This window comes from Varroa destructor, unplaced genomic scaffold (assembly GCF_002443255.2).
Source record: "Varroa destructor unplaced genomic scaffold, Vdes_3.0 BEIS01000004.1, whole genome shotgun sequence".
NCBI classification, from domain to species: Eukaryota; Metazoa; Arthropoda; class Arachnida; order Mesostigmata; family Varroidae; genus Varroa; species Varroa destructor.
The window spans coordinates 36,170,442-36,182,462 of record NW_019211457.1 but is presented as its reverse complement, the minus strand read 5'-3'; the positions used below and the strand labels follow the sequence as shown (position 1 = coordinate 36,182,462).

At 42.5% G+C, this 12,021-nt stretch overlaps 1 protein-coding gene across 3 annotated transcripts in view; it reads right to left on the bottom strand.

The window, feature by feature from the left end:
• Positions 1 to 12,021, bottom strand: part of Ptp69D (Protein tyrosine phosphatase 69D) — a 577,123-nt gene that overhangs the window by 162,350 nt on the left and 402,752 nt on the right. Inside the window, exon 1 of one of the 3 annotated variants that reach the window (XM_086988022.1) lies at positions 10,962 to 11,289. The exons of the other annotated variants lie outside the window; for them this stretch is intronic. Within the exon in view, the coding sequence (XP_086844148.1) occupies positions 10,962 to 10,965 (4 nt within the window). The 5' untranslated portion in view covers positions 10,966 to 11,289. Of the gene's footprint in view, positions 1 to 10,961; positions 11,290 to 12,021 lie in introns of those variants that run through there. 3 annotated transcript variants of the gene reach the window in all.

Genomic DNA, 12,021 nt, shown 5'->3' with positions numbered 1-12,021 from the left:
AAAAATCGTTCATATTGGCTTCGGCATACGTACACAGGTCCGTAAAGCAATCGCTGGGTGTCTAAAACTATTATGGCGTTCGCTCCCATCGACAGAAATCTAACAGTTGGAATGTATGCGTACGAGCGTGGATAAACGCGACCTAAGAAGCCGAGAGCAAAGGTCAGGCTCGAGCAAGCTGCAATCAAGCCGCAGCGCTTGATTGAAGGTTATCGGGAGGCAAAGTTGGTACAGCAAGCCCTGGGCGGCTGCTAATGGGGTGTCATTGTACGCCCAGGAGTTGGCATTCGAAGCGGAGACTAGCGGACGGCCGTAGCCACCTGACAAGGCACATTATAGCACGTACCCATAATATATTTTATCCAAGGTAGTATTATAGCTATTCCTGTCTAAGGCAAACAGGCAAATTGCACTCGTGCGCATCGCAATGCGTTCGAATCGCCGCAGGCGCAAGAGAATGTTTTCTTGAGGAGGTCTGTGTGGAAGAGCGCGTTCACTCACTTCCAGGATCTATCGCGTTGGCACGAATGGGCAGCGTTGAAAAACAACTACTTTCACATCGGTTGTTTCTGCTGCATTAGCAGCGAGGATCCTTTACGGGTTATTCCGTTGCGAAGCGATATAACCGCCAATTCTGATACCCTGAATGAATTCTAAGGAAAGCAAAACCTGAGCTTTGTAGTGAACGCATATCTAACGGACACAGCGAATGTAATTAGTTTATATTTTACTCATTTATCTTAGATATTGTTGTTGGAGTGTGTACAATGGGTCTGTCCATCGTATTAGCCCGCTTGTTTCCATAACCTACTATTCCTGTAGCAAGTCGTGGCCAATGGTGTGTCCTCTTGCTAACGATTCAGTTAGTCAATTGGCGTATGTATGTAGGTGACGCAAAATTGTACTTTTCGCGAATGTATTAGCGGTTTACTGTTTTTATCTCGCGCACTTCTCTGACTACTAGTGTGCAATGGAAGTCTGCTTTTTTACCATTTTACTGAAACCATTGCCACTGCTTTGGATGGCTTTCCTTTCTACGGCCATGTTCCTGCGTCACTTTTCCCTGCAGTTTTTCGCCACGGCAATCAGTGGACTACTTTCGAGGATGCAAACGTACTATATAGGCACTCGCTTGTTTGCTCACTAGTTCCCTTTTTTGCTCTAACCTAAATTAAGCCAGTGCGCACATAAGCTATCCTCGTAACATCGTTTTCAGAGAGTCACGCCGAGCTTTGCCAGCGTTCGCGTTCGCATTCGAGTAAGGTCGACCGTCATAGCTTTCCGATATAGCAGAGGGAACGTGTTAAGCAGGGAAACGCGTGCGGGCTAAGAAGGAAGCAGACGCGTCGCTGGAAGAACAAAAGAAAAGTCCGTAGTCATCGCTTGCGACAAGGACAAGCTTTACTTGACGCGCGATTGCTTCCGCCAGCGGTCACTGACACTGCCACTATTGCTACTGCTGGCCTTGCGGCTGCCATACATGATCAATAATGAAACCAGTTCCTTCTAATTTTCCCCAAAGGATGCACACGTGTCTACCCCCCGTCCCCGAAATGCAACAGGCAAAAAACTGCTAAAATAGGAATCGTTCGGAATCCGCTTTACCCTACCTACGCATGTTATTCTGTTTACATAAACGCAGCGCCCTCGCGGACATCATTGATTTCATGCAATGGAATTCAATATAAAGTGAGGTTGTGTAATTCAAATATGAATTACGATAAACCTATGCTTTATGGGGGTGCTAGGTCTATCGTTGCGGCAGGCGCATATTTATACTACAGCCATAGATTCTACAGGAGGCGAAATTGACTTAAAAATAAAATCTATCGATTTCTGGCAACGTTGTCGATTGACAAATAAATTCGGTATGAAAAAATAGAAGAACGAAAAACTAATTTAAAGGTCTATCCTTAACGAAAAAAAGATTATTCCTTAACCTATAAAACGTTTTCCATTCAAGAGTGAGAGTTGTCTTTGATCTCGATCCGATGCAATATAAGCCAGAATGGCCCGGTCCAGTTGTGTTCCATGTCTATTGAGGGTTTCTTAGATCAAGCAATACGGTATAGGCGTACATTAAATGAAGTACACCTGCCAAAAACATGGATGTTCACGATGGATAAACACTAATTGTAAGGATTTTCATTTTTTCGTACGAAATTTTTCTCGTACAAATGTAGTATATCCTTAACTTTTTCCCTATTATCATAGTCTATCTCTTAATAAGTAAGCAATTATTTAATATTTGATCAGGATTAAGTGAGGAATGATGTATGAAGTGTACGATTCAGTTGGCTTCTTTGCTGCTGGAATTACTTTCATAATCGGGCGTAGATGGTCATGAGCGCGAATATTATAATAGATTACGTGGACTAGATGTAGTTGTTTTTACCCTCCTTCCATACCAGTCATTTGCCCACCACATGTTATCATTAGCGCGACTTATAAACAAAACAACTCCATCGTTCGAGCTGTTAAATACCCGAAGCAGATATTACCTGGAAGAAAAAAAAATACAAAAAGTTTCATGTGCGATCAAAGTGGTGACAGCGAAGCTACCGTTACTGAGATGATTCCGATCCAACAAATATATCAATGTGATTTTTTCGTTACTATATGCCCATCAGGTGCAGGTTGCAGGTGCGAGCTTTTGGTGAAGGTTGGTAGGTCCAAACTACACAGGCAAAGACACGGAACTCTAGATGTCCAAGGGTAGTCTTCACATCAAGCACCTCTCATACATCCTTAATTAAGCACAACTCTTAGATGACAAATACGCCAAGCTCTGCTCTAGATGATTACAGTGACCTGGCCGGTCCGCATTATTCTCCCAGGTCGCGGTCTTTAGATGAAGGCAGGCGTTAAGGACATCGAGCGTAGTCTACTCGATCAAAAGATTAACTTTCTCTTTGCTCAGAGAATTCTCGTCTGGACATTCGCGAACAGAAATTAAATGAAGAAGCCGAGGAAAAAATTGGGGCCTGTACGAAGCTCGCAAAAACAAAGGAAAAAGCGAAGACGCTTTTTCGCGAGCGCAATGTAGAGTAACAGAGTGTACGTGAAGTACAGGTTATGTTGGGAGGCAAGAGAGGATATCGTGACGCCGATTCGGAAACAACGGGGCGGCAGATCGGTCGATAAGCGAGTGTGACGTCGGGAGAAGGAAGAACAGGGTAGGGGTGATGAGAAATATGGCAATTGAAAATCTTCGAATCTAGCTCAATCCTTCGTTCGCTGCCGCCACGCTTGGTTCGACTCCGTGCAAACACGTTCTTCATCTAGTAACTACGATCACAATGGGGAATGCCCTGTCTGCGAGCCTTATGGTGTGTAGTGGAAGTGGTATTTGTGGAGCTGTGCATGTTTGTGTGCGTAGACCAGAAGAGGAAAAGGGAAGAGTTCTCAAGGTCGGACCTAGTGGCAGGTACTGAAAGAGCAACCAGATATTCACGGCTGTTCATTTTTATCGGGAAACAGCACGAGTAGCGCCATCGGCTTAGTTAGGCTCCAAATCGACCATATTTCAGTTTCGCGTTGTCGTTTCTCATGCCTTCTATTCTATATTAGTTTAATTCGTTTTTTGAGCGGATCGGCGCGTCATTGTACGCGGCCTCGAGCTAGCTGCAGCGAAGCTGCTGCTACTACCGCCTCTTGTGCGCCAGCTACGATATACTGTAATCCAATTCTCCTTTTGAGGACCTTCAGGGGCGTTCTCGCTTACGTCCTAGTCGTTCGACCTCGCATTGGTCCTCAGGAGGTAAATGCTGAATTTAATGCTAAAATAAAAAACAAGCATTGCGTCAAGCGGGGAAACGTATGCACATTGGTTTGTATTGGAAATCGGGAGAGTTACTTACAATTCTACATCCATTCTGTTTACAGACAGTCTCTGATCGAACACGCCCCAAGCGTGACACGATATTTTGTTTTGTGCGTATCTGTTCCTGTCTGAGTTCTTCATCAAATTATCAACGTTTTTGTTTACTGCTAATCATCTGCCATTAAAGAATTAATTGCAATTAGAGGAAAACATTTTTAGTGAACTCAAAACTATTCTGATGGTTAGTATTCTATATTTCGATGCGAAATACAGTATATCAGTAATTTCATATGCGCATTTCGTAGGCACAGTTAAATATATTACTTTTCATTCTCACTAGCTCCCGCGACAGGCGTTCATTACGATGAACCAAAAAACAATTGTATGTTGAAGGCCCAGTGGTTATTTTGTTGGGTTCTTGATCCGACGCCAAGGGAACGTACGCAGTATAATCTGCGTTAGCTTATGGGGCTGAAAGTCAACCTGCCGAAGGTCGTCAGTGGGGCGGCCCATTTCGATTTGACAACAGCCTTCTCGGAAGTGGTTCAGTATTCGCCAGCCTATGGACATGTCCGTGATTTTCGTTAATGTAGCGTACAGTGGGGTCGCACTAGAAGCTAGACTTGTAGAGAAAGTTCCTTGCTGGCGCTAAGCAGCAGAGGGGCCCAGCCTGCCTCGATTAAGCAAAAATAGAATGTTTTTTTTACCTCTCATGTAGCAGCTGACAAGCGGCATTCTAAGATGTATCAATTTAAGACATAAACCTGGGCAGCTTTTCTATTCTTTTCAATTACGATTCACGTAATTGCCTACTCACCTTCATTATATATATGGCTTACTGGGGGACACATGCATGAATTCAGACCTAAGCTAAGTGTCTCGAGTTTTACGTCTGACACTGCTCTTAGTATATCAGACGAAACGTATCTATGTCTGGGTTCGAACTTAGACCAGCACGTGCATCCACGATCAGCACGCAAATAGGTTCACTAAGCTACCACAGGAATAAAACTTAATTATACTAACCGCACTCATTCAGCCGAACCTCTAGCTTAAGCCATCAATTTTCCAATGACGAAAAGATTCTAAATCATTTATATATCGAAGGCCTAATGGCATTACGCACATGTTCGCTGAGTTGGCGTATGAATTGCGTGGTCTAAACAAGCCTACATAGGCTATTTTGATTCACGATATAGTTGTGAATGAGTACATAATAAATAGAGTAAGTCCTGCCTAAATGTTTTTAGTTTGGATTAGACACGCGTTATCTGCTGATCTGCGGCAGAAATTTAAATGTACTGAAACATTTGATCCATTATTGCTCGGGTTCCATTAATTTTTAATGAGGTCGCATGGATCCCACGTAGAAATAAGAGTGTAGCACAAAACCCCAATATGCACCTGATTATAATAGCTACCTATTACGCCCTATATAACGGCGGCTATCTTAGGTCGAAGTAACAATAGCAGCAGCCCCCCCCCCCCCTCCTGGTCCTGTCGGCCACATCTCTCTCTTATCATTTTCCGAAGTAGACAGGCTGACCTACGCATTCTAAAAGGGCAAAGAGATGGAAAATTGAAATTCGCTCCTGGCAGCATTTGTTTTTGGCTACATCTACAACTAGAACCTGCTGGTATAAGAAGAGTCGCGCGTTGACTTTTCAACCTTCCAACACCATTTTGCTACTTTGTTCTAACAGTAGCAACTAGTGCGCATCCACAAATGCAGCTAGTACTTCCATCGTCACTAGACGAAAAAAGAAAAAAAGAGGTAGGCGTTTACTTGGGGAAAAAGCCAAACTGAGAATAGGGGCGACGTTATTCGTTTTGCGGTTCCCAATGGCACCATTCAAGGAACATAAGGGCTGCTGTAGGAGCACGTTCTCCGTCGTACGGCACCATAGCAACACGGATACGTCTGTTTAAAACTTGTATGACATGCTGCTCGGTGGCAAAGAGTTTGGAGGAGCATTGGCAAATGTACGCTTGCGTCTACGTGAATGTCGGTTGCTGCGTGCATCCTCTGCAGCCATCTTTCGTATGTTATAGAATGTCTTCCGCAGTAACCGGCTGGTGCTGCCACGATTTCTCTTAAGAGAAAACTGACGCGTTGTAAAACTGCCAAGCACGAATACTACAGCGCATTTTTCATATGGCAGTATGTTGGAATTTCTGCTAGAGAAGCTTCGGAGTGAACACCGCGGCGAAGAGATACTATAATTCTATTGAATGTCACAGTCGAAGTATAACTATAATATTATTAGCATGGCTCGTTTAAATCGACCTTAGCATTGTACCGAAACAAACAGCAGGCAGTTGGCGGCATACTTTTCGAAGTAATACAGACGAGTGGCAGCACAACTTCGAAAAATAAATACGAGCCACCTGCATGATGATAATGATTATAATACATGGACCTGGGAGAAGCAATAAAGGAAACATAGATAAAGCAATAACGAAGAATGGTAGAACAACTAACTACGCTGTTAGCTGCAGTTACGCCGCCATTATTTTACATACACTTTTCCGAAGTTCAAATAAGTCGTGTGCGCATCTGTGCGCCTGCGTAAATAGTAAGATTACATTGCTCTATGCACGATACTCCCATGAAATGGGCAATATGTAATGCATACTTGTTTGTATCTAGCTATATTCGTTAGTGGCCATTTCTACATACCTCTATTAGGTTTAGTCAACCGTACAGTTAAATATTTGTATCATGACTAGGTGTGCATGTTTAACCGCTTTTGTAGCAATTCATTATATGACGTTGCCACGTGGTGTTTGACGATAGCAACGCTATCGATAGCTTTTACTCTTTTCTAGTTTCTTCGGTTACTCAGCCAGATGTGATACATCGTCCGACCGAAAGTTATTATGCAGCTATGTTTGGCTCTCGAAATTCCAATGACATTCGCTAAATGGATTTCCGTGGTGTCATGGAGTAAAAAAACGGTTAGCGAAGCTTCACGCCAAAAAAACTGCCCAGATCTTCGCTAGATTGTTGAATGAGACGAGTTTTGCAGTTGTCAGCATCTCGGCATTCTCGAGCACTACACTCGTTTATTTTGACCTTTAGCAACGCTAATGATAAATTATAATCTGTAGCCTATGAGGAGCATGTAATCTGCAAATTTGTATTTTGTTGCCTGTCTTTAGCTTGAAGAAGCCTCCCTTCCCTCTATCCCGTCCGCAAAGAGAAGGCTTTATGTGCATATTCTTACGTACACTCAAGCGTTCATTGGTCCGAAACTGCGATTCATTAATATCGAAGTCACTGTCAGCGCATCGAGATGCTTCGACGACGATGGTCTATGGAGGACGAGATATTCCGTTTATAAGATGGCGCATAGCAATTACTCAAAGGTTAGTGTATAGACAACGCCGAAGTTTGAGAAGGTTAAAAGCGACCGCATAGCCAATCCTATCGGCCATTTTTCCGAAAAGCGCTGTTTGCGTGCCCATAGGTGGGCGTGCCTGTATACACTCTTCGCCTTTTACAAGCCTTTTTTCTAGCTGCCCTTGTCAGAAGCCTTTATAGGGCCAGCCTGGCTTTGAAGTGGGTAACGAAGTTTGTATCATTATTCCTCGCTTTCCGCACGCATCTTTTGTTCATCCGTCTTAGAATATAGAGCGGCTAGCCCTGTCGGTGACATTAATATGATTATTATAGATTAGACAGCAACGTAGTGGTGATGAAATAGAGAAGACCAATCAGTATAGCATTGAAACTGTGTAAATAACACCATGGCTGTTGCGATCATTCTTTTGCATGCGACTCACATCGACGCAAGCCTTTTCAAGCCATGTAAGGCAACTAATATTCACCAGATGATGTATATGAGCCGTAAATAACGCCTTTACTCTGCCTATGCCGCAAGTGCTACACAATAGGCCAGCGCTTTTAATTTTTGTTCTATTTCTTTTTAATAAAAAATAAATATTTTTCGATTTGATGATGCGATCGAGCGAGCACGATATCGCGAGAAGAATAGTAAAAGAAGAAATATTCTTCTTACCCGCCTAGATGTCTTCCAAAGCGCTTTATCCCTTGCCGTTCTTCAGCATACGTGCGCTCACATACAAGGACGCCGTAAAGGATGGTCTGTCGTTCCGCGCATGACAAGCTGCATTTCTTGCGGGAACCTTATCGAGTTTATCAAGAGCAACCGCATCCATAATTCAACCACGTCAATAACTAGCGAGTAGAGAAACCGTTATGATATACCAATGTACGTCCATGATGTAAATAGATAAGGAAGCAAAACAATGATCAATGTTCGTTGTGTATGAAAAAAAGTGTATGAATACAGCTAAACTTAAAAACTATAGAAAAATGGGTTACGAATCGGTCGGATTGTGTGTCGACTCTTCGTCTCTTTTTTGAGCCACTCCCGCTGCTAGGATTTTTGCATATACAGCGTACAGTGATATCCAGCCTTGAACGACTACTTGGTCAGCAGCCTGCTCCTGCTCCTGCTCCTTTGCTTTGGGTACATCTCTCTTACCAGATGAGTCGGCAATTCATTATTGGGTAACTGGGAAGCAGGCATGGACCGAATACACACACAAAAAGAGAGATAGAGAGAGGGTTTATACAAATAGGGGAAAGCGATTTTCTTCACTACACGCAGTGCTAAATGGAAGCGAGCGTCCCGAACATTTATCCGATAAGAAGAGCCAATTTGCCCACGATAAAACACGATAAGACAGGGGAAAGCGAAAGATAGGAAGGTGGCACTAATGTGAAGCGGAAAAACAGTCACGTCGCTAGTAGAGCTTTGCGGCTGTGCTCTTTACCATTCTCCACCTGATTCTTCTTGGAAGCAGGGCAAAGCGTTGATGAGCAGTATGATCGTAAGACAACTTAAAAACACAGCATAAACTCTAGCGTCATCGTCAGTAGGCTCAAAACGAGAACGGAGCATGAACTGCCCCTGTTCTTCCCTACACCCTCACGTCTGACATCGACCGCCTCCTCTGTTATTGACTTCTAATAGGAGCCCCGTCGACAATGAGATCTCCAAAAATGTCGAATTGTGTCAACGATACGGCCCGGAGAGAACGAGAGTACTACTGCCTTTGAAGGGAATGTGACATATTGGCCGCGCACTACACTTAGTTTTTGGCTCGGCCTTTCATTTTAGTTCAATCGTCAGTACGGGAAGCAGCAAATGTAGCTGGTGTTCGACCGATAATAAGGCTCAGTTTCAATGATTCATCGTTCTTCTATTATGACGCAAGCTTTTTCAACAATACTACAATCAAATTCACTACAACGCTGATCGGAGAACAGGGTCACGGTGGAAGGAAGCGATATACCTATGTGTGTATGTATATATATATATATATATAACTTTTTCACTCACATAGGTTGTCTAGTATACGCATATAGATATATCGACAATATACATATATGTGTATATTGACAAACGGCTCCAGTTGTAAAATGATTTGTGGTAAACATACATATTCCCTTCGGCAGCTTAGGTTTAATGGAAATAATTATGTAAATCTATCAGTGTACTCGTAAGAATTGTATGTATAAGCTAGATGACTAAAGTATGTCTGTGATTGAGAAACAAAAAATAATATTCTATTATCATCATGTGTTATTTTTGAAATAATTAGATGTTGTATTGTGAACAATCAGTCGTATCTTGTAAATCTGGGGTGTTTGTTATGCAAATGGAAGGGGTTCGAGTCACGTTGATACGTCAGGCCAACCTAGGGCAAGAAAGAAGTGGAGAGCAAAATCGTGCCTCCCACATAATGTAAGGCAATGGCCAAAATAGTTCTTCGCATCTAAATGTATAGTAGTATTACGCTGTGACAATTACACCAGGTGGTGCGTCTGAATTTTGATGCAGGTCTACATTGTACGTTCGTCGAAAATTTTTAGGCTACATTTCCCTTCGGTTGGTCCTTTTGCATAGTCTTTTATACGGACTCATGTGCCTCAGGGGGCATTGACGCTTTCTCGTACCCTTCCAGCGTGTAGAAATGGACAATACGGATATAGTTTATTGAGGGCTTCGTCTCGTTCCGGTGATAGAAATCAAACGCTTCATATCATGTAAGTAACAATAGGGTTACTACTGACTGCAGTATGCTGCCAAGACACTACAGGGAACTTTTTGACCTTCGGCGGTCTTAACGAAGACTATCAGCTATAATAAAACATGCTGCTCCTATTGTTAAGACATAGTGAAAATGAGAAACAACATAATAAGTATCGTGCGAAATAATACAATTGACTAATTGCCTAAAATTACTTCGTTCGGTAGTCGGAAGGCGTTTGGAAATTTCAAGGAACAATTAGTAAGGTTGAGTCCTTGGCCTTCGCAATATTTAGATTTCCTATTTAGTCTGAGTGTGTGGATAAGCCAGTGGTCATTTTTTAGGTTAACGAACGCCCAGGCCTAGTAGCCTACCGCAGTGTAAGATTTGTAGTGAGTAACCTTTTCCGCCAAGTTCCGCACTATCGTCACTAATTGGACAAGCTAGTTAAAGCACCATGTTCTTTACACGATTACCCAGCTGCATTGTCAGCCCACCTCCACTTTGCGTTTCAGGCTGTGAGCGACTAAATTTTACTAAAAGATTAAGAGCTTGTCAACTTATACTAGTCCGATGTGTTATTAATCCTGATTTTTTTTCTCGATTTATCGAAGCAACATGGAGGACACTTACACATATGTGAAACATAGACTTATGTGAAGTATTCAGTTCTTCAGGAAAAGTGATAAAAAGGGATGTATTCTGTACCTTCATACTTGCCACTTGTTTTTGAACGAAACATTAAAATAAATAGCAAAAACTATATTACAAAACCGCAGAAAGGACAATGTTTTTGCTGTTGACTAACTTCTTAGCACGGCACATATTTGAATGCACCACGAGCTACACTGGAGGCATTTTATGATCCGTACTGTTAATAGCCTCTTATTTTGTACTTTGGCGTTAATAATCTGCTGTTAACGCCTTGAGACGGCGTGGGCATAATCGAGCCCAAACAAAGTGTACAGGCGCGTAAAAAGCCATAGTTAATTCAACATACTATCACAAAATAACCCTTAACTATCGGAGAAAGGCTATCTATAAAAGCTTCTCTAACTAATTAAGAGGAACTCACCCATCTCAAGTTCCGACCCAACGCTCCAAAATCGCTCCCGCCTCAAGCGTTATCAGCTGTCGGCGTTTGCGAGCTTCACCCTGTGCTGCTGCTATGGCCCTAATGACGGTCACCAAACTACGATAAATGCGTACGAAAAATTCATTTACATGCGCCAGCTTGTTGGTCGATGGATTTCGGCCTACTATCATAACGATCTCTGCGCGATTATTGGCTCTGTCCCGTTCACGTAGTTGACACGCACTGCTTGCCAAGTGGAACGAAGGGTGTGCTAATTTAGAATCAACCAAATATGTCTCACGCAGTAACCATAGTAAAAGTTGCCATGATTGTTTTGCTTCCATTGCAGATTTGCTGTGGCAATATAAGCTAAACGTATTGGCCACAGCCAGTACCAGCGGCAAGGGAACAGGTAGTCGGAGCAGTACCTATCGATACTAGACACACTTTATCGTTTTGATCTGTCACTGTTTTAATTGAGAGCTAAAAGCACTATCATCGTGTAATCTATGGAAAGAAGACAGGGGCATAAACGAGCTGTTTTTCAAGTCTGGCACTAATGTATAGTATATGCGCCACGCTCGCTCGCAGTGCTATTTTTGAAATAAACATGCCTAGGAATTAGACGGTAATATGTGATTTTGTGTCGCCGTGGATAATGGTGTTCAGTCGATGGGTAAAACGCGTCACACGAATGAGAGTGCTGATTACTAGCCTACATTTACTGCTATATGTGTATATTTTAGATAATGTACGATACGATGGCGGTAGGAATTGAAATTATGCACCTAATTATTGATATACATACCATAAAGACGCGATAAACGTTAAAGAAGATGAAAATCAACACTACTTTTTTCGGAAAAGTCTCTAACTTTTATGACAGCTAATTAAGAGAAGTCTGGGAGAGAGCGCCTTAAGAAACTATCCTCAACTACGTTGACGTTAATAACGTTACCATCGTAGGGCCTAGGTCCTCAACATGTACAACATGGATGGATCGCATTTACATATTTCAAGTTCGTTTAAACCAGATTTATAATTAAAACCGGTACAGAAA